The sequence below is a fragment of the Canis lupus genome, chromosome 3, assembly GCF_048164855.1.
Source record: "Canis lupus baileyi chromosome 3, mCanLup2.hap1, whole genome shotgun sequence".
Classification (NCBI taxonomy): Eukaryota; Metazoa; Chordata; class Mammalia; order Carnivora; family Canidae; genus Canis; species Canis lupus.
In genome coordinates, this window is record NC_132840.1 from 79208273 (window position 1) to 79226653 (window position 18381).

At 38.7% G+C, this 18381-nt stretch overlaps 1 protein-coding gene and 2 long non-coding RNA genes across 3 annotated transcripts in view; 1 reads left to right on the plus strand and 2 right to left on the minus strand.

Moving 5' to 3' along the window:
- The window catches only part of LOC140625545 (uncharacterized), a 54634-nt gene extending 36975 nt beyond the window's left edge, over positions 1 to 17659 (minus strand). The window contains exon 1 of the long non-coding RNA XR_012024902.1: positions 17477 to 17659. This is a non-coding gene — a long non-coding RNA (uncharacterized lncRNA). The remainder of the gene's footprint in view (positions 1 to 17476) is intronic.
- On the minus strand, positions 11584 to 12531 carry LOC140625536 (olfactory receptor 8B8). The gene has a single exon (XM_072812875.1). It carries the CDS (start codon positions 12529 to 12531, stop codon positions 11584 to 11586), a length of 948 nt encoding a protein of 315 aa, XP_072668976.1.
- LOC140625542 (uncharacterized) lies at positions 12775 to 18109 on the plus strand. Its single transcript, XR_012024887.1, has 3 exons — positions 12775 to 12826; positions 16697 to 16833; positions 17435 to 18109. It is a non-coding gene; the product is annotated as an uncharacterized lncRNA (long non-coding RNA).
- Positions 18110 to 18381: the final 272 nt, after the last annotated feature.

Sequence of the window (18381 nt, forward strand, 5' to 3'; positions counted from 1 at the left end):
TTTCTCCAACCAAAAGAGAATAGCAGAAGTGATGTTATCTGACTTCTAAAGTTCAGCCCTACAAGGGTACAGCTTTTACCTCTCTCCCACTCTTTCTTTTTCTCTCTTTACCTCTCTCTCACTCTTTCTTTTTCTCTCTTTCTCTCTCCCTCTCCTGACCCCTTCCACTCTTATTTCTCTTTTATCATCCTCTAGACTTCAGGACAATCATATTGGAACCCTCTGGCCTTGTCTCCAGATATGCCACAGGCCAGCAAGTTTATGGTCATTTACCCAATATTAAGAAGATGCAGAAGCCCTCTAGGACCTGTATGCTAGTTGGTAGACATCAAGGAAAAATACTCAAGGGAAATGGCCCAGGGACTTTTCAGTACAAATTTGAATTACTTAGTCCAGTTCCCCCTTATTACTCAGAATATCTCCTATGGTTCCATATTTAGATGTTTTTAGGCTTACTTTTATGTAGAAAATAGGCATTTCCTTTTAGTACACATAATTTTTCTAGTACACATAATTTCATATCTTCTATATTTCCCCCTTTAAACAACAATTTATCAGATGTGCAGCAATGGCCCAGCAATGAAAGACTGAGAATTAATTATCTCTATTCATTAGAGTAGAAATCAACTTATTAACTTATTCATCATCCAATATGTATTATTAAGCCCAGCTATTTCCAGTACTCTTGAAAACTTTATACTCAGAAAAATCTCTCCTGAAAGAACAAAACTAAGAATTCTGAATAGAACAAAACTAAGAATTCTGGGTAAAATACAAAAATCATCTATCTGCTAATGTTTGAGGTGGCAGAGACTCAATGAATTCCCATGAGAGCAAAAGACAAAAGATAAAGTAATAATTCAGAGGGGTACACAAGCACTGGACCTGGAATTTGCCTTGGGGGAACTAGCAGATTGCCAACGGCCCAGAGTTGGGTTTTAATTCAGTTGCCTATGCAGGACATAAAGGATAAATCCTGGGATAGGTCCATTCATGACTAAACCTTAGCAGCCTGAGAGTTTGGAATCATTACTAACTTGTAATCCTGGATCCCCAAAGAAACATTTTCCATGGCTAAATTAGAGAAATAAAAAAAACTCACACAGGAAGAAGGCAAGATATGTGTCTGATATGGCCTTGGCTCTAGGGAAGAGAAAGAGATAAAATATCTCCTGAGAACTTCTAACAACCTCTTCATTCCAGGTTAAAAAAAAGTCATATTACAAATGTAACCAAATATATATATATTTCCTCTCTGGAAAATATAGATTAGCTCCAGATATCAAAGAATTTCCCCAGATAACTAACTGGGGATCATGAACTTTTAATGAAAAGCCCTAAACAAACACAAAATAAGCCACCAGAAATGAAAATAATCATTAATGATAAACCACAAGCTACAGGACCAGGCCTGCAAAATTATCAGGCTTATCAGGGACAGAATACAAAATAGTTTATTTAATATGTTCAGAAAAAAAGAGCAAAGTGTAATGAAGGCTCCATCAAAACTTGACAGGACAGATTTTTTTAAACAATCAACTAGCACTTTTAGAAATGAAAACATGATAGTTGAAATGAGGAAGTCTATGAATGTGATAGCCTATTAGACACAAGTGAAGAGTTAATAGGTAAAATGGAGGAGGATAGATCTAAAGGTATTAACCAAAGTCAGCATCAGCCACAGGGAAAGACTATGAATTAGAGACATAACTTAAGAAATGTAGAAAGAGAGAAGGTCCAATAGGCATATAGAGAGCATTTACCACATTCTAGAGCCTGTGTTTTGCTCTAAGAATATAGCAACAATCAAAAGAGATACAAAATCCCTGCCCTTTCAAATATATATAATCTAGTTATATACCTAGTACCTAGAATAAACAGATACTTATACATAACTAACTAGAAGTATTGACTGCAACATTAGTCCTCCTTCCATGTTTAGGAATCTGCCTTTATGTGAGCCTTGATTGGAACCAGACTCAGCCTTCTGTGAAGCTTCCCCAAAGAAAGTAAGACTGAACTCAGTCAGTCAGATGTTTCTATGCAGGACTCTAAGTCTGGGGCAAGTGACACAAAGAAACAGGAACAATTTATATTTCATTTTGGCAAAGACAAAGACAGAAAAATTACCAGTGATAATGAGTATTGGGTATTGGTGGTACCAATACAAGGAACCAATGCAGCCTAACCAGATGGTTCTGTGGTATAACTTGGCTGTGATTCCACCACCTGATTTCCCCTAGATCCTGCTGGATTCCAAAAGCTAATTCTCTGGCCTGCTCTATGGGTTTGTTAATAAACCCCAATTAATTCCATCTTTTGCCAAAGTTAACCCAAATCAATTTCTGCTGTTTGCAGTCAATAATCCTGGCTAGTATGATAGGAACTGGACATTCAGGAAGCTGTAGACAAGAGAGTAGAGACAGAAAATCATTTAGGCCATGAGACAAATTTCTCTTATTCCTAGGATGAAGGCAGACACATCTATCAAAATTACCTTCTTAGAGGGATATAACAAACTCTCTTTCAAAGTTTTGCTCTATTTTGAATGATATTCCCCTTTCATGGAAATGTTTGGATATGATTTGGAGGATAAATGAACAAACATTTCCAATTCCACAGATAATTCTTCATATTCCTACACAGTTTTGAAAACTTTCAATTCTTCAGTGACTCATCTTTTCTAATAAACTTCATTACACTGTTTACTGAATGAATAACTTTGCTGGCTAAACAGAAAGGTATTCAATGAATTATCTGGCCAAATTTTTTATGCAATATGGGTCATAGCAAAAAATAATGATAATAATAATAATAAAAGGGATGATATTTAACATCAAAGGAAGCTTATGGCACAATAATTATTTTTATTAATGATTAAATAGCTAGTGTTTGTTTAAATTGGGCAGTGTTATGATAGATTTCTGTTTTTCATGGACTCTATATTCACTTTATTGCCTTTGATGTTTCATATGAAATCAATACATAGAATAGCTTTTTGTACACTTTTTAAAACTCGGGAAATAATTTTCCCCGAAAAAGTCATTATAAAGTATTCCAAAAAGTATATATTTGATTTTTAGCAGGTTATTTTATGCTAGTTCTTTATTCAAAAACATTCTCCAATTATTACATTGTTACTATGGAAATATACAATCTGTTTTATGATATGGTTTTAGAAATGCATTGGTATTAGGCTTAAATATAAGTAGAAGGTTACCAGCAGAGAAAATTAGGAGAACATTCTGAGCAAAGGGAATCACAAAAAATAATTTAAAAGTCCATCAGAGGAAAAAAGCACTGCAAATTTGGGGAATGGCAAATGATATTGAGACTTGAATTGCTGTATACATGGCAGGGAGGGGTGGGAGATAGTTGGGAAAGGTTAATGATGATAATAAATAATATCTCTCATCCATTTCTGATTCCAGAATCAATTGAGAAATTAGAAATTAGTCTAATTTCTCACTCATAGTACAGTAGTTCAGCAGGTCCCACACATATTTATATCAGTTTTGATGCTGATAGAGTTGACTGAGAGACCCAGCTTGGATGTACAAGTAAGACCTTGTAATTTCCTATGGCACTTCACAGACTAAATTAGTGAATATGGGTCTAAACCAAGCTGCACAACAATTGGTATTCTCTTATAACGAAGAAGGATTACAGATGAATGGGAGCACTGAGAATGTGCCTGTCCTAACCAGAAATGGGGCGAGAGGCCATAAGAAGGGGACTAGGACACACTAAGCCACATAAGCTCATTCACCCAATTTCTCATCAGTCCTGTAAACTATCCTCTTCCTTTGAGTTAGAGCAGGAAAGATAAAGGGGAAGAGAAATGGTTGCTTCTTTATTTACCTGCCTGGGATGTAAACATTTCTTCACTAGGGAAAGAGAAGTTTAAAGCATAAACAAGGCTAGAATGTCTAGACTTGCCTTTGACTTCTGATAAAAGATGAAAGAGAAGGATAGAGACCAGAAAAACTGAACTAAGGTAGTGGGAGGAATATGCAGAATTGACACTAAGAATAAATCAAAGACAGAGCTACTCTTAGAATTTAGAAAAGAAATATAGGATCATCAGATGAACATATCACTGTTAAAAAACTCTTTGGAAAGAAGGAAGCAATGTCTTTCTGTGCAGCAAACAGAAATATTTTGTATCATTCCATAGACCTTTTAGCTTTAAATACAATGAATATCATTGAAAATAATGATTTTGATAAAAATTTAATCACATGGAAGGCTGTTTACAATGTGTTACAGAATGAAAAATAAAGTTACAAAATTGTACTTAATATGATCACATCTGTCTCTGTTGTATATATATATATGCATATATATATATCTACATATGTGTGTGTATGTGTATACACACAGGTGTATAGATATATATAGTGTTTGCAAAATGGTCTAAGCCATCACAACTGCACATGGAGAAAAATATTCTGAAAGAGTATACATTAAAATACTAAAAGTAGTTTTCTCTAGGTCATAGAATCATGGTTTTTTTTTTTTTAGAATCATGGATTTTTTTTATCTTTTGCTTTTCTCTACTTTCAATATTCCTATAGTATTCCTATAGTACTTGAGCATTACTTTTGCAAATTTAAGAATTATTGTTTTTAAAAAATAAATTTAAAACAAAACACTGTAGCGGCACCTGGGTGGCTCAGTTGGTTAGTGCCCCTCTCACTCATATTACAGTTCAGCAGGTCCCACACATACTTATATTACTGACCCTATTAGTTCAATGCAATAAATAAGTAGAAAAATCTTTAGGATCTTTCTCTTGACATATATTTTGAGCAAATTTTTCTAAATGAGAGTGAATGTATGAATTTACTTAGCTCAAAGGCAGCAGGAACTTGGACATTACACATGATGAATATATGTGCTATTTCTTACACATACAGATTGAACCTCTGGAAGGCAGCAAATGTTGAGAATATGGGCTCTAGAATCAGGCAGTCTAAATTTAATTGTTTACTCCACCACTTGCTATTGTACAATCTAAGCAAATTCTTTAACTTGTAGAGAAGATTAAATGAGAACTTGTACGTAAAGTCCAAAGGACCTAAAGTTTCCAAAATGACATTATTGGAGTTTGAAGAACATGAGTTTCTTGAGTGTGAAAGTCTTGTCCACCTTCATTCTCAGCTGTAATTCTGGAAATTTAGAATGAAAGGAGAAGGGTAGTCACTGCAAGCAAGGTACAATATGAAGGAAGGAAGCAAATGGGACAAGGAGTCCTATGTTTAAGGAAGCTAGACTGAGTGGCATCAAAACCCAATTGTGTGGACAAGAGTCTCAGGACTTGTTTCCCCTCTCAATCCAGGCCTACTTATTCCTTCTATGTGGTCTCACTGATCACTGATGGGAACCTGATGATATTATCACATGAGTTGGTAAAAGACAGTGAGAAGAAGACCACCTATGACACTCAGGGCTAATGGACTTTGAGACACAGAGTGTTGGCCCATTCACAGAGACCAGGTCTATCACCTGTACACAGACAGGCATCCTCAAGGGAAAAAAACATATAAAAGAATATTTTATAAACATGAATATTCTCTCATTAGATACTTACTTGCAGAATTACATTATATACAGCTCATTTCACCTACCATTCATATTTTGGTTTAAACACAATTTATCTCTAAATAGAACCAATGCTGGGGCAGGAAAGTTACAAAATAAGCCTGAAACATACTGCTTTGCTATAAAGCAACAAAGGCTCAAAATCTAATAGAGATATATTAAAAGAATATAGGAACTAGTTTGAAGAGGCTCCCACTGGATAAATCAGGAACAAACTTAGCAACGACTTAAGCAATGACAATAATGAATCATAACCCATTGGATAAAATTGAAATGCATGAGCCTACAATCATATGAATGAATAAACAGATGAATGAGTGAATGGATAAGTAAATAAGTACAGAAGGAAAGATTTTTTTCTGACAAAGTACCAACTAACAATAATGAAAGCTTGATGGAGTTAGAAAATCTCCACTTTTCAACCATCAGAGTAATACTGATTGAGGCAAGAATTATCAATGGATGCTAAAACTGGTATGTGAAAAATTGAAAAGGAACAAGACATTTCATAGTTCTAAAATATCTCTCCCTAACTTTAATTACAAAGGGAAAAGTAGGGATCCCTGGGTGGCGCAGCGATTTGGCACCTGCCTTTGACCCAGGGCGAGATCCTGGAGACCCTGGATCGAATCCCATTTCAAGCTCCCGGTGCATGGGGCCCGGTGCATGGGGCCGGCTTCTTCCTCTGCCTGTGTCTCTGCCTCTCTCTGTGTGTGTGTGACTATAATAAATAAAAATTTTTTTAAAAATTATAAAAAAAAAAACAAAGGGAAAAGTAGTAATTTTCCCCAATAAAACTACAAGGAACTTGCAAAGTTCCAAAAACTGTATTATCAAATGTCCCCAGAAGCAATTTTGACAGGATATAGAATATATTAATTTGTGACAGTAAAGAAAAAGGAAAGCAGTACTGTGCCCTGCAAAATCAACAAGGAAGAATCGGATTATGGTCTTGGTGACTTTTTTCTAGTTTATCTTTTGAACACAATCTTTCAGGCTTAGTCTGTTATTCTGGGGGAAATGGGAGCTTCGTACATGAATGATTCTTTTTTTTTTTTTTTCATCATACAAGTTGTTCTTTTAATTTGTTGTTTCTCAGATATGAGCGAAAATGGACAGTACAGAGGGAATGCACGATTGTTGGTATTTTATAAAACTGCTTTCAGAGCCAATGTTCAATCAGAGAGTGATTTAGAATTTGCCAGAAAAAGTTAACCATTTTATACAGCACTATGCTTGACTATAAAAAGGAGTGGAAAGTTGGGTTTACAAATCCTAGAGTCTGGCTCAGCTACAGCCACTAGATGTGGAGGATATATCAAAATGGACAACAAGGACCCTGCTCACACAGAACTTACAGTCTGATTTGTTGTGAGGATGTATATAGAAAAGCAAATGAGCAGTGGCCCTGCATTTGGACCAACACTTAACAGGTGAAGTGCAGTGTGCTCTGAGAATACAGGGTAGGGACACTGAAAGAGACAGAGATGTGGGAGAAAGATAATCCAGAAGGATACTTCATAATAAATTATCACAAAGGGAAAGTTCTAGACTATCTTTCCTTCCTTGGACCAAAAAGATTACCAGAGTTATGATGAAGCCAAGAAAAAGCCATTTAAGAAATAAAGGGATGAGGTAAAGCAGAATTTGCCACCTCAAAATGTCTTTTTGGCCTAAGAATGATCTTGATCTGATTCTTTTTAAGAAAACAAAGACAGAAGAAGCTCTGACAGCTGGATAGAAGTTGCTCCCTTTGTGAGGGAAATTTATAAGAGAAATCTCCATTTTTAAGAGTTTCTCCCCCTCTCTACCAAGAAGAGGGAGATGACTAAATCTCTACAAACTGTTATCAATGGAGAAGGTAGCAACTTAAATCTGCGTAACAACCATACCATCATTTACTGGGCTTTGCCTGATAACCTTTTCTGTAAGTGACAACCCTCCCCCGCAACATCTTTTTTTGCCTTTAGCTGGAGATGGTATTTAAGTTGGTGGCTTGGGTTGTTTTTCCTGAGTATCTCCTATATATACAGGATGTATACATGTTATTAAACTTCTCTTTGTTTTTCTCCTGCTAATCAGTCTCTCATCACAGGGGAGTTTCAGTCAAAAACTTAGAAGGAAAATAATTTTCCCTCCTCTACAGGGAATATATAATAAAGAAAAAGAAGACAGAAAAAAACATTCTCAGTTTTGCTCCCACTTTTCTTTATCCATTCAGATACCACAAGTGGTAGTTCATGAAGTAGAAAGGAATAAAAGCTGTAAAAGGAGAAGACAGTAGTACAAACACCACCACTGTCAAAATTAAAGGTAATCAGTTTTTAATGAGTGACACCCTTACTGGTACAGGATCTGGCCAAGAGTAGACCATCTGAGTATGTTTATACTGCTTGTGAGAGTATAAATTGAGATGAACTTTAAAGAAGGAATTTTGGAATAATATTCAACAATCTTATGTCATTCCGTAATTCTGTGTCTAAAAACATATCCTAATTAGAGGAAAACTCAAAGAGTTATTGAATAAGTCTGCTAACCATTGTTTATAATTTGGAAAAACAAAAGTAATATACAGTAGTAAAAAATTGTTAATGAGATATAATGCATGCATATACAAGAATTTTATGTGATCATAAAAATCAAGTTGGAAACAAGAGACCAGCAAAAACAAATTCTGTGAACTGTGTCTTGGGAAACACACTTATATAACCAGAGCTGACACTCCCTTGTTTTCACAGTGTGCTTTTCTCTCTGCCTCTTTTTGGTTATCCACAATCCTTCATATACATCTTTCCTGCTTTTTTATTCACTTATTTATCCAATAACAACCCTTTATTCCCTCCCCTGCATATTAGTTTTCATTGGTAGATAACATGTTAAAGCAGCTGCTCATAGACTTTGAAAACAAGGACAAGGTTGTGTGTATGTATGTGCAGGTGTAACCAAACTCAAGAGGTTTGCCATTGGGGTACACTGAATTGAACACAACTCAAGGAAGTGTTGAAAGCAAAGCACTTTTTTTTGTTTAGAGATTTTATTTATTTCTTCATGAGAGACACAGAGAGAGAGAGACAAAAAGAAATGCAGAGGGAGAAGCAGGTTCCCTGCAGGGAGCCCCATGTGGGACTCAATCCCAGGACCCAGGATCAAGGCCTGAGCCAAAGGCAGACCCTCAACTACTGAGCCACCCAGGTGCCCCAAAAGCAAAGCACTTTTTATTACTTGTTACAAATAAGAAGATAGAAACACGATCTGCCTGTGGGGTTAGTACAGGAAGCTTTTATTTAGCGTATTAGGAGCAGGGACAGGGTCTTGTACATACAGTAAGGAACTTAATACATATTCTCTTACCTAGGTATTTTAGTTCAACTGCATATATCTGGTATGTCAGCATGCTAGTGCATACATTGAATGTTCAAAATACAGTGGAAAACTCTACCCATAAGAGAAAATCTTATTAAAATTAGTTAAAGGTAACTTCAGGACAACTTGGGGGGGGGGGGGCTTCTGCACAGGTCCTCAGCTCCAAATCAGCTCAGACTGGCCTATACAAAGAGCTATCAGGGGAAACACCTAACCTGGCATTTCCTTGGCAGGAACTGCTGGTTCCAGCAACAAAACATATTCCATCCCTGCTTTTTTCCCTTCTCCTCCTCCCTTCTATTGATAGTTTTCAGCCCTCTGATCTGAGTAACTCCCTGTTGCATCTTGGCTAACACAAGCAGCATGCATAGAAAGACTGTCTTAAAACATACAACCAATAAGCAACATTGACCGACCCTGGAGAGGGTACAGAAGGACCAGAAAATTGAGTAAAGAGAGACTTCCTTTCACTGAGTATTTTTTGGTAATAATTATAAATACCATGAACATGTACTGCCCAGTCAATGTATGAATAAATACATATTGTAAATGGGATGTAGAAAGAATACACAAATTCAGAAAGAAATAATTCTCTTAATAATCCTGTGGAAATGACTTCAAAGAGAAAGAGACATCAGGTAACTTGCATGAGGTCACATAGTTGCTGAGTAAAAACTAGGCTCAAATCTGACTCTACCTCTCAATTCCCTACTCTGCTTTTTCTGAGTCTCTATGCTGTTCTTCCCTCCCTTGTCCCAGTCATCCCAATTCTACGCTGGTCCTGTGTTCTGTGCCATCTAAACACAGTTCCCTGGTTCCATTTTTATTCTTTTGAATTCACCCTTACTGATCTGTACCTTCCCAAAGGATGTAACTATATACGCATCCAGACTTCATTTTTACAAATAGAAGAGAATTTTCCTGAAGAGAATCTCATAAATCGAAAGTATTTTCAGAGTCTTTCATATATTGTTGTTTCTCAAAGACATATTTACCACTTATAATTTTCTTTTAAACCAAGAAGTAACTCTGCCTCCCTTTACACAGTACCATTAGGCTGTGGATTTACAAACCTAAACTGTATAATCCTTGCACCCTATACTGGAAGGGTGTGTCAGAGTCCCAGCAGAAAAAAGATGACTCCCGGAAAAATGTAACAAGGGCACTATTTGCATAGGTGTAGGCAAAATGGTGGTTACGAGAAACCAGAGAAGGATGGTAGAAGCAAGCAGCAGCAGCATTACCATCCCTTTGCATAAAGAGACGAAGGAGCAGTTACTGACAATGGCTTAGAAATGGGCAGTTACTATAGCCCACTGGAAGTCAGGGAAATAAATATCACAATATCATGTTCCACTTGTCCTCTGATTTCTTCTGCTGATGCTGCCATTGGCTTAACCCAGCCAGAAACCAGAGGGTCAGGGAGCCCATTGACAAGATCCATTAGGAAATGCCTCCCAGTACTTGAAGTAAGGTACAAAGGAATAGAAAGTTGATCTAGAGAGGCACACAGAGAACACCTCACTCATCTCTATCACATACAGTACCATAACAGTCCGTGGTCGTTTCCTCTGTTGACTGGCTGCTATGTGGTGCTAACCTAATTACTGGCTTGTAACACAAAGTTTCCATGGTTCTGAAATATTCTCCTGATTTTTAGCTGACCACCGTGAGCTTCAGACTTCTCCACCCAGGTTTCAAAAGCACAATTTGAAACAAGGAAATTATTGTGTGCAAAAAATTCCCAAATCCTGTACTTCATGACCTTGATATTTTCTATACGGTTGTCCAGCCAGCATGACCAAATCCCCTAAAGTCCAAGTCCCTGAAGCTCCACACCACTGTCTTAGGAGTAACCATGCTTCCTGCTGTCTGGGTCCCAGCATACTTCCCCCAAGTACTGTGTAAAATTCTTCAAGAATTTGGTCATTTAGCCAAGACCATCTCAACAAAGTTTTATACCTCCTACCTTCTTTGCAAAAATGTGGTATTTAAAATTAGCCCTTGAAAAGTTGCATGAAATTTCTGTAGATAGAACCAGATCTTAACATCCTAGATCAGTTCACATTTGAAATGAAATCTTCCAGTGTTGATGGAGGAAGAAAGTGAGCCATAGTGGAAAACAACTAGTATTAGAAATCAAAAGCCTATATCCTAGTCACAGTCCTGCTGCTGGGTAACTGAGTGACCTTGGAGAAGGTATATAAACTTGTATCTATTCTCAGAAATATGAGGGAACTGAATTAAAGGAACTTTAAGGTCCACTAAATATGAGTACCCTAGATTAAAGAATCTTCTTAAATTAAAGGATGCATAGGGGATCCCTGGGTGGCGCAGCGGTTTAGCGCCTGCCTTTGGCCCAGGGCGCGATCCTGGAGACCCGGGATCGAATCCCACATCGGGCTCCCGGTGCATGGAGCCTGCTTCTCCCTCTGCCTATGTCTCTGCCTCTCTCTCTCTCTGTGTGACTATTATAAATAAATAAAAATTTAAAAAAAAATAAATAAAGGATGCATAAAGTGGAAAGGAGGAAGTTAAAATTTCCTCCATGTAACCAGTGGAACCTGAATCATATAAGGAAGGAAGAAAGGCCCTTTCCTAAGTATTACTCCTTTCTCAAGAGAATGGTTTCTGGCTCAGTGTTTTCTTCAGAGCAATTTTGACATCCTTATTCCTCAAGCTGTAGATTAGTGGGTTGAGCATGGGCACAACGATGGTGTAGAACAAAGAGGACACTTTCCCCTGATTCATAGGTAAAAGAGAGGATGGTTTGAGGTACATAAATGCCCCTGATCCAAAGAAGAGGGAAACAGCAATTATGTGGGAGCTGCAGGTGCTGAAGGCTTTGGACCTGCCCTTGGTAGAATGAATACGGAGAATGCTGGAGAGGATGAGGGCATAAGAAATGAAGATGGTAACTGTGGGCACACCAATATCAATGCCCACAACAACAAAAACTACCAGCTCATTGACATAGGTGCTGGTGCAAGAACGCTCAAGAAGGGGAAGGATGTCGCACATGTAGTGGTCAACCAGATTGTTGGCACAGAAGGTCAGTCTTACCATGCACACTGTGTGGGCCATGGCTCCAGCAAACCCCATCACATAGACACCCAACAGAAGGAGGAAGCAGACCTGAGGAGACATGGTGGCAGTGTATACCAGTGGGTTACAGATGGCGGCGTAGCGGTCATATGCCATTGCTGACAGGATGAAGGACTCAGATACAACAAAGAAGAGAAAGAAGAAGAGCTGAGTCATACACCCTGCGTAGGAGATGACGTTCTTCCTCAAGACAAAATTCATCAGCATCTTGGGAGTGATAACAGTGGAATAGCAGAAATCTATGAAGGACAAGTTGAAGAGGAAAAAGTACATGGGGGTGTGCAGGTGAGAATTCAGCCCAATCAGGGTTATCAGGCCCAGGTTCCCTACCACCGTGACCACATAGAAACCTAGAAACAGGAAGAAGAGAGGAATCTGGAGTCCTGGCTGGTTGGTTAAGCCTGAGAGGATAAACTCTGTCACAGAGGAATTCTCAGCTGCCATTCTTACTAAAGGCATTCTGTGAGAACAAGGGGAAAGAGTCAATTTGAGGGGGGGAGAGAGAGAAAGAGAGAGAGAAAAAGAAACAGAGACACTCCCTCTCCTCCTAGTCACCTCCTATTTGTAAGAACTGAATCCACACAGAGATTTTGAACTTCAGCAGAAAGGCCTCTCAGGATGCCTGTAGGTCTGATCTCAAGGCCCCCTAAGGACTCTGCCACTAAAGCACCCTCTGGAGAATGGACCTTTCTCCATGGTGAGGACAGATGCTGCTGGGAAGAGGGTCTCAAAGATGAGCTGAGGAGTCTCCCAGGTCTTTACTTTGGTCCATTTATTGTGTCCTTCCAACTCCAGCTTCTGCTCAAGGTCGCAAAATCTGGGGCCAGTATCTGGGGAGAGTCCTCTCAGAGGTTGAAGGCAGCCCACCTGTGCCTGGAGTTTCCACCCTGTGGTCACCAAGGACAAAGCAGAAAAGGGAGGTGGTCCTTCCCAAAGCCTTTCTTATGTGAGGCTGGGGACTTAAGTTCTGTCCAGATTCAGTCACTCACCCTCCTTCAGCCTAGAGCCTCCACAATGTACCCTTCAGTCCAAATCTTATCCATGATTGTTCAGACAGATAAATGACTATGGTGCTAACACAGAAAAAGGAACTAAGCACAGACCATTTTAACTCCCGTTCTGTTTAAAGGATCAGAATCTGGACTGCCTTAGAATTTGCTCTGAGCTTAAGAAGATGATGTCTGATGGAGGCTTTACCCCAACGCTATTTCCCAGTTTGTAGAAGGGAGACAGCATCTTAGCCTATAATCATTGCCAGCTGGTGATGGGAGACTAAGGGGTTTTATTCTGGATTTGGGGATCTGGGGACCTGATTAGAAGTAGAAAGCCAAAGGATCCCCCAGGATCACAGCCCTAGAAACTAACTGTTAAAAAAGTAATATTGGCTTATACCCTTGATAATATATGAATGGGCTTTTAGAAACATTATTTAGTTGCCCAATTAATATCTACTCAATAAAATGCAAAGTATTGTACAAAAAATAATAACTTAACCATTTATTGAGGGCTTACGATATGTACCAAGCATTCTTTCTGTCCTAGCACTTGTGTACTGACTCCAGCAGGCCAGAATCCAATATCATTTCACATGTAATATTTCTTTTTAATTCTCTTCCCAAATCCTATGAACTAGGTTTTATCACTCCCATTTTCTTTTTTTTCTTTTTTCTTTTTTAAATTTTATTTATTTATGATAGTCACAGAGAGAGAGAGAGAGAGACATAGGCAGAGGGAGAAGCAGGCTCCATGCACTGGGAGCCCAACGTGGGATTCGATCCTGGGTCTCTAGGATCGCACCCTAGGCCAAAGGCAGGCCCTAAACCGCTGCACCACCCAGGGATCCCTATCACTCCCATTTTAGAGATGCAATAATTCACCAGATGTTAAATTACGAAGGCCATATGAAATCTAGATCCATCTTGCTTCAAATCTGGTGTTCTTAATGATTGTGTTTAGCCTCTCCCTGTGGGAGATAATGAAATATATAAGCAGAGTCCTTGCCCTCAGGGGTCTGACAATCTCCTGGAAAAATTAAGCTAGAACACACTGAACTTAATATGCTGAAAAAAAATGTGCTAAGATCCAGAAAAGTTAAAAATAAAATGCTATTCAAGTTCAGAGAAGGGCATTCCATACACCACTTAAATTTCAGTTCATCACAGAAATTGCATAATATCTAGTCCAAGGAGAAACAGACCTTCTCTGTGATCTCTTGGAACTTGAGTTTGGCAGTAAAAAAAAAAAAAAAAAAAAAAAAAAAAAAAAAAAAAAAAAAATCCCTGTCAATTAAGAACATTCTTTTCCAAAATTGCTAAATTGTTGGAATCCTTGACAGGAGGCACCTGTCCTCCATCCTGTCAGATCTCTTTTAGGAGGCTCCCAGTGCCCTCATATTGACTGTCATGGCCTTGTAGCTTGACCCCTCTTCCCACCAGACCCACCAACATTTGTTTCCCCATTTTGCTTCCTTTGTTCCTTTTCTAACCCTCCCTCATGACAAAAGTTATCCCACTGTGCCCCAATCTCTCAGTCTTGCTTGAGCTCAGTGACAGCTAATTCACAAATTTGGGGCCTCATAGATTTGAGGCAATATTAAAAGTAATCTAGTCCTGAGGTTCACATTGAGTTAGAGTTATCTATGCATTTTAAAAGTACGTATTCTGTTATTCCAATCTAAACATAATAAATCAGAATTTTCAGACATAAGACTTTATAATCAGTTTTTTTCTTCTAAATCTATTCCTCGTGATTGGGATATTTAGCCAGGTTCAGAATTCACTGATCTAACCCTCCTACCCTACATGTTCCAGACAGAAAAACTGAGGCCAAATCAATCACACAGCTGGTTGGTGGTAGAGTCCGAATAAAACATGAATCTCTAACTTCTCCAGTTGGAGGAGGTTTCCAGCTTATCCAGAAGAAGCCTACCTGGTCTTTGATTTGGTTGAGTACAATGCAGAGTACAAGTAAAGGACATAATTTGACATCAAACTTAGAATAGCACCCGAGGGTTGTATTGGGGAGAAACTTAAATGCCATGACAAGAAATGTATAAATCCATGGAACATTTTGAACAGAGGAATGGCATGACCAGAGGAATGACATGATCAGATGTGCTGAGGAAGACCTACCAGTCTTGCGGGTTATTGGGTGTTAATGACTTGATTCAATAGTCCCTCCAGGCAACATTCTATCTTATAATTCAGGCAAGTTGCTTTAACTCCAGCAGACAACAAGATAAGGGACAAAGGATAAACTTTCAGAATGAGAAAAAGGTAAATGGAGCAAAAGGCCTTTCTAGAACTTTTTAGCACATTACAAATCCCTGCCTTTTATAGCCAAGGTGTCATCTCCCCTCCACTCTGAACATTTTTACATATCCCATCACCAAGATCTCTGTGTTGGACACTGTCTCTGCCTCATTTCAGCCCATCTTTTTGGCTTCTGCTGTTGCTGTGGCAGCTGGCTGCATGTAGCTGCAGTCAGAGAGCACAATCCACCAGTTGCACCACTTTTACCTGCTTTCTGCTCTAAGATCCCAGTCTCTGCCTCACACCCAGACTGTCTGTTGGAATGCACCCACCCGCTCTGGTGCATGTGCAAACCTAGAAGTATGAAGGAGGTAATACTCCTTGGGGGTCAATAGATAAATGCTCTGCTCTTCTGTGTCTCTGGTACTTCATTCTTGATTCTTAAAGGGGCCTCAAAGGGATTAATTGTGAATTTCCCATTAAGGTAAACACCTTGGCAGCCCACCTTGGATTAGCTTCCCATCCTTCCCTGCTTCACTCTTCCTCTTCCATGAGATCACTTCCAAAAATAATCTATGTGTACACAGTCCTTGTCCCCAGCACAGCTTTTTATGGAAACCCCAGCTAAGGTGCTCCTAAGATAGTATCTGGAGCAAGTCTGACCAAAATGTTCCTTACTCCACCTGGGAGGAAGCAGCCTCACCCAAACCTATTTGATTCCAGGTCAGGAAACTAAATATATGAGTCACTAAATTTATCAAGTACTAGAAATTCCATATTTCAGAGAATTTATGTCTTGAGTATGTCCTAGTAAAATGACAGACAAAATAGGATCTCAGATCATTACCAGCTCATACCCTTGTGCAAATTAACCAGAAAGTCCTATAGTACCTTGAGCCACTCTCCTCACGATGTTTTGCTGTCTCTGTGATCTCCCGTTTACGTCCATGAGCTTTGATGGTTTGGAACTAGGTTTATTCATGTTTATTTTGAAAATTAAATACCAAACCTGGCTTGCAGCAGCTCACAAAACTGTTATTAATCTCAGATGCCCAACCTTCCTCATCTGTAAAATGAGCATAATGATAATAATCTATAAGGTTTTATGAGGATTAAATTAAATCATAAAATGCAAGAGCCTAGCAAAGAGGCTGACACATGGAGGAGCCTCGATAAATGTTATGGGAAATATACATGAAATATACATAAAATATATATCATTTTAGGAGCAAATGAAGGGGAAAAGAGCTTCTAAGAGTAGAGGAGCCTAAAAAGGGCAAGAGAGAAGCTAATATAGGGAGGAAGAAGAGAGCTGATTGATAGAGATAAGAGAAATTCAGAAATAATCTTTTTTCTTCAAAACTTTATCTAAGGCCCAACTCTCCAGCATAACTTAATCCATGGACAGCATCAGGATCCTTGAGTATTGCAGCAGTTCCTATTTCCTGTCCCACCACGGACACCCTATTTTTCAAATAATCACATCACAAAGGCCAAATTATAAAGTCAGGTAAGGTTTCCTTCACAGCCCCCAAACTTCTCTTTCTGTACCCATTTCTAGTTTTGATAAACATTCCTCTTCCCCAAACATCACAGTCCTAATGTTTGCTCTACCTTTGATTTTCAAAAGCAGTTCTCAGGAAAGATGTCGCAGATTGATCAACACAGTCTATTAAGAACTCGTTGGGGGTCATCCACATTCTACACCCTCTTCCAGGACTTATTTTTTTTTTTCATGAAGACAAATTCTATAACCAAATAATAGATCTCTATGAAATTTGAAACAGCACTCAATTGATTGTACATTTTAGTAGGGATGGGGCAGCTGGAGTCATCATGTGGTGGGTGTATAATCAGAATCACTTTGGCAGCTGTCTGTCCTCCACTTGGCAAGCTAGTTACAACTCCTATATCAGTCCTGTGTACGTGCGTATGTCTTTTGTGTGTGAGTGTTGGATGACATTTGTGCATTCCCACTGCTTGCCTATACTTCACACGAGGGATATATATTTAATCTCTTAAGGCCTCAAGCACAAATCTTACACTTAGAAATTTGCCACTGCTGTGGTGGTGATTACAATAAATCCCAATCTCTCCTCTCATTCCTACAGTTATCAACTCACAATTAAAGAAAATAAATCATTACTACAAACCTGAAATAAGACCCACAGGAAAAGGACTCCATGAGCACAGACAGCAAAGAAGACCCAAGCTTCATTAAAAGTTGACTTTTCTTTAGGAGCCTTAGAGGATTCTTGTTTGGATGACAGAGAACCAAGAAAAGTTCCTTTGGATTTATGTCACCTCAGAGCCTGTTGCCATGGGAACTACATTTCAAAATCTTCTCAACTGGGGCTTCACTAAAGTCATGTTCCTTGAAGAGCAGATGAAGCCCAAGCAGGAAGCAGTGTAGGAAGAACTATTCTTAACTGTATTCTTTTGTTGCAAAGTTGCCCTCTTTCCAAAACTTGAATCTCTATATAGTGCTTCTTTATTTATTTATTTCTATTTTTTTCCACCTTTTTTTGTCATTATAATCTATTTGTGTCATTCCATGCGTGGTACCTGTAAATGCAATACAATGTCTCTCATGCATTAACCCTTAGACTTCTTGTGCCACAAGGCTTGTCCCAAGTGCATTGACCATCACCACATACCAGAGGAGTCCAAGCACAAATGGCACTTCCAGAAGAAGAGATACATACAGAACCTCATTGAAGAGAAGAGATGGCAACAGAAAGAGCTTTATTGGAAATAGCCACAGTTAACTTCTGAGAAAGCAAATATCAAGAGTTATATGGTTCTGCATATATTTATTTTTTTATTATTTTATTTTTTATAATAAATTTATTTTTTATTGGTATTCAATTTGCCAACATACAGAATGACAACCAGTGCTCATCCCATCAAGTGCCCCCCTCAGTGCCCGCCACCCAGTCACCCCCACCCCCCGCCCTCCTCCCCTTCCACCACCCCTAGTTCGTTTCCCAGAGTTAGGAGTCTTCATGTTCTGTCTCCCTTTCTGATATTTCCTACCCATTTCTTCTCCCTTCCCCTC

Excerpts from the sequence above, each read along its gene's own strand:
- LOC140625536 (XM_072812875.1), bottom strand. The coding sequence starts at position 12,531 with ATGCCTTTAGTAAGAATGGCAGCTGAGAATTCCTCTGTGACAGAGTTT.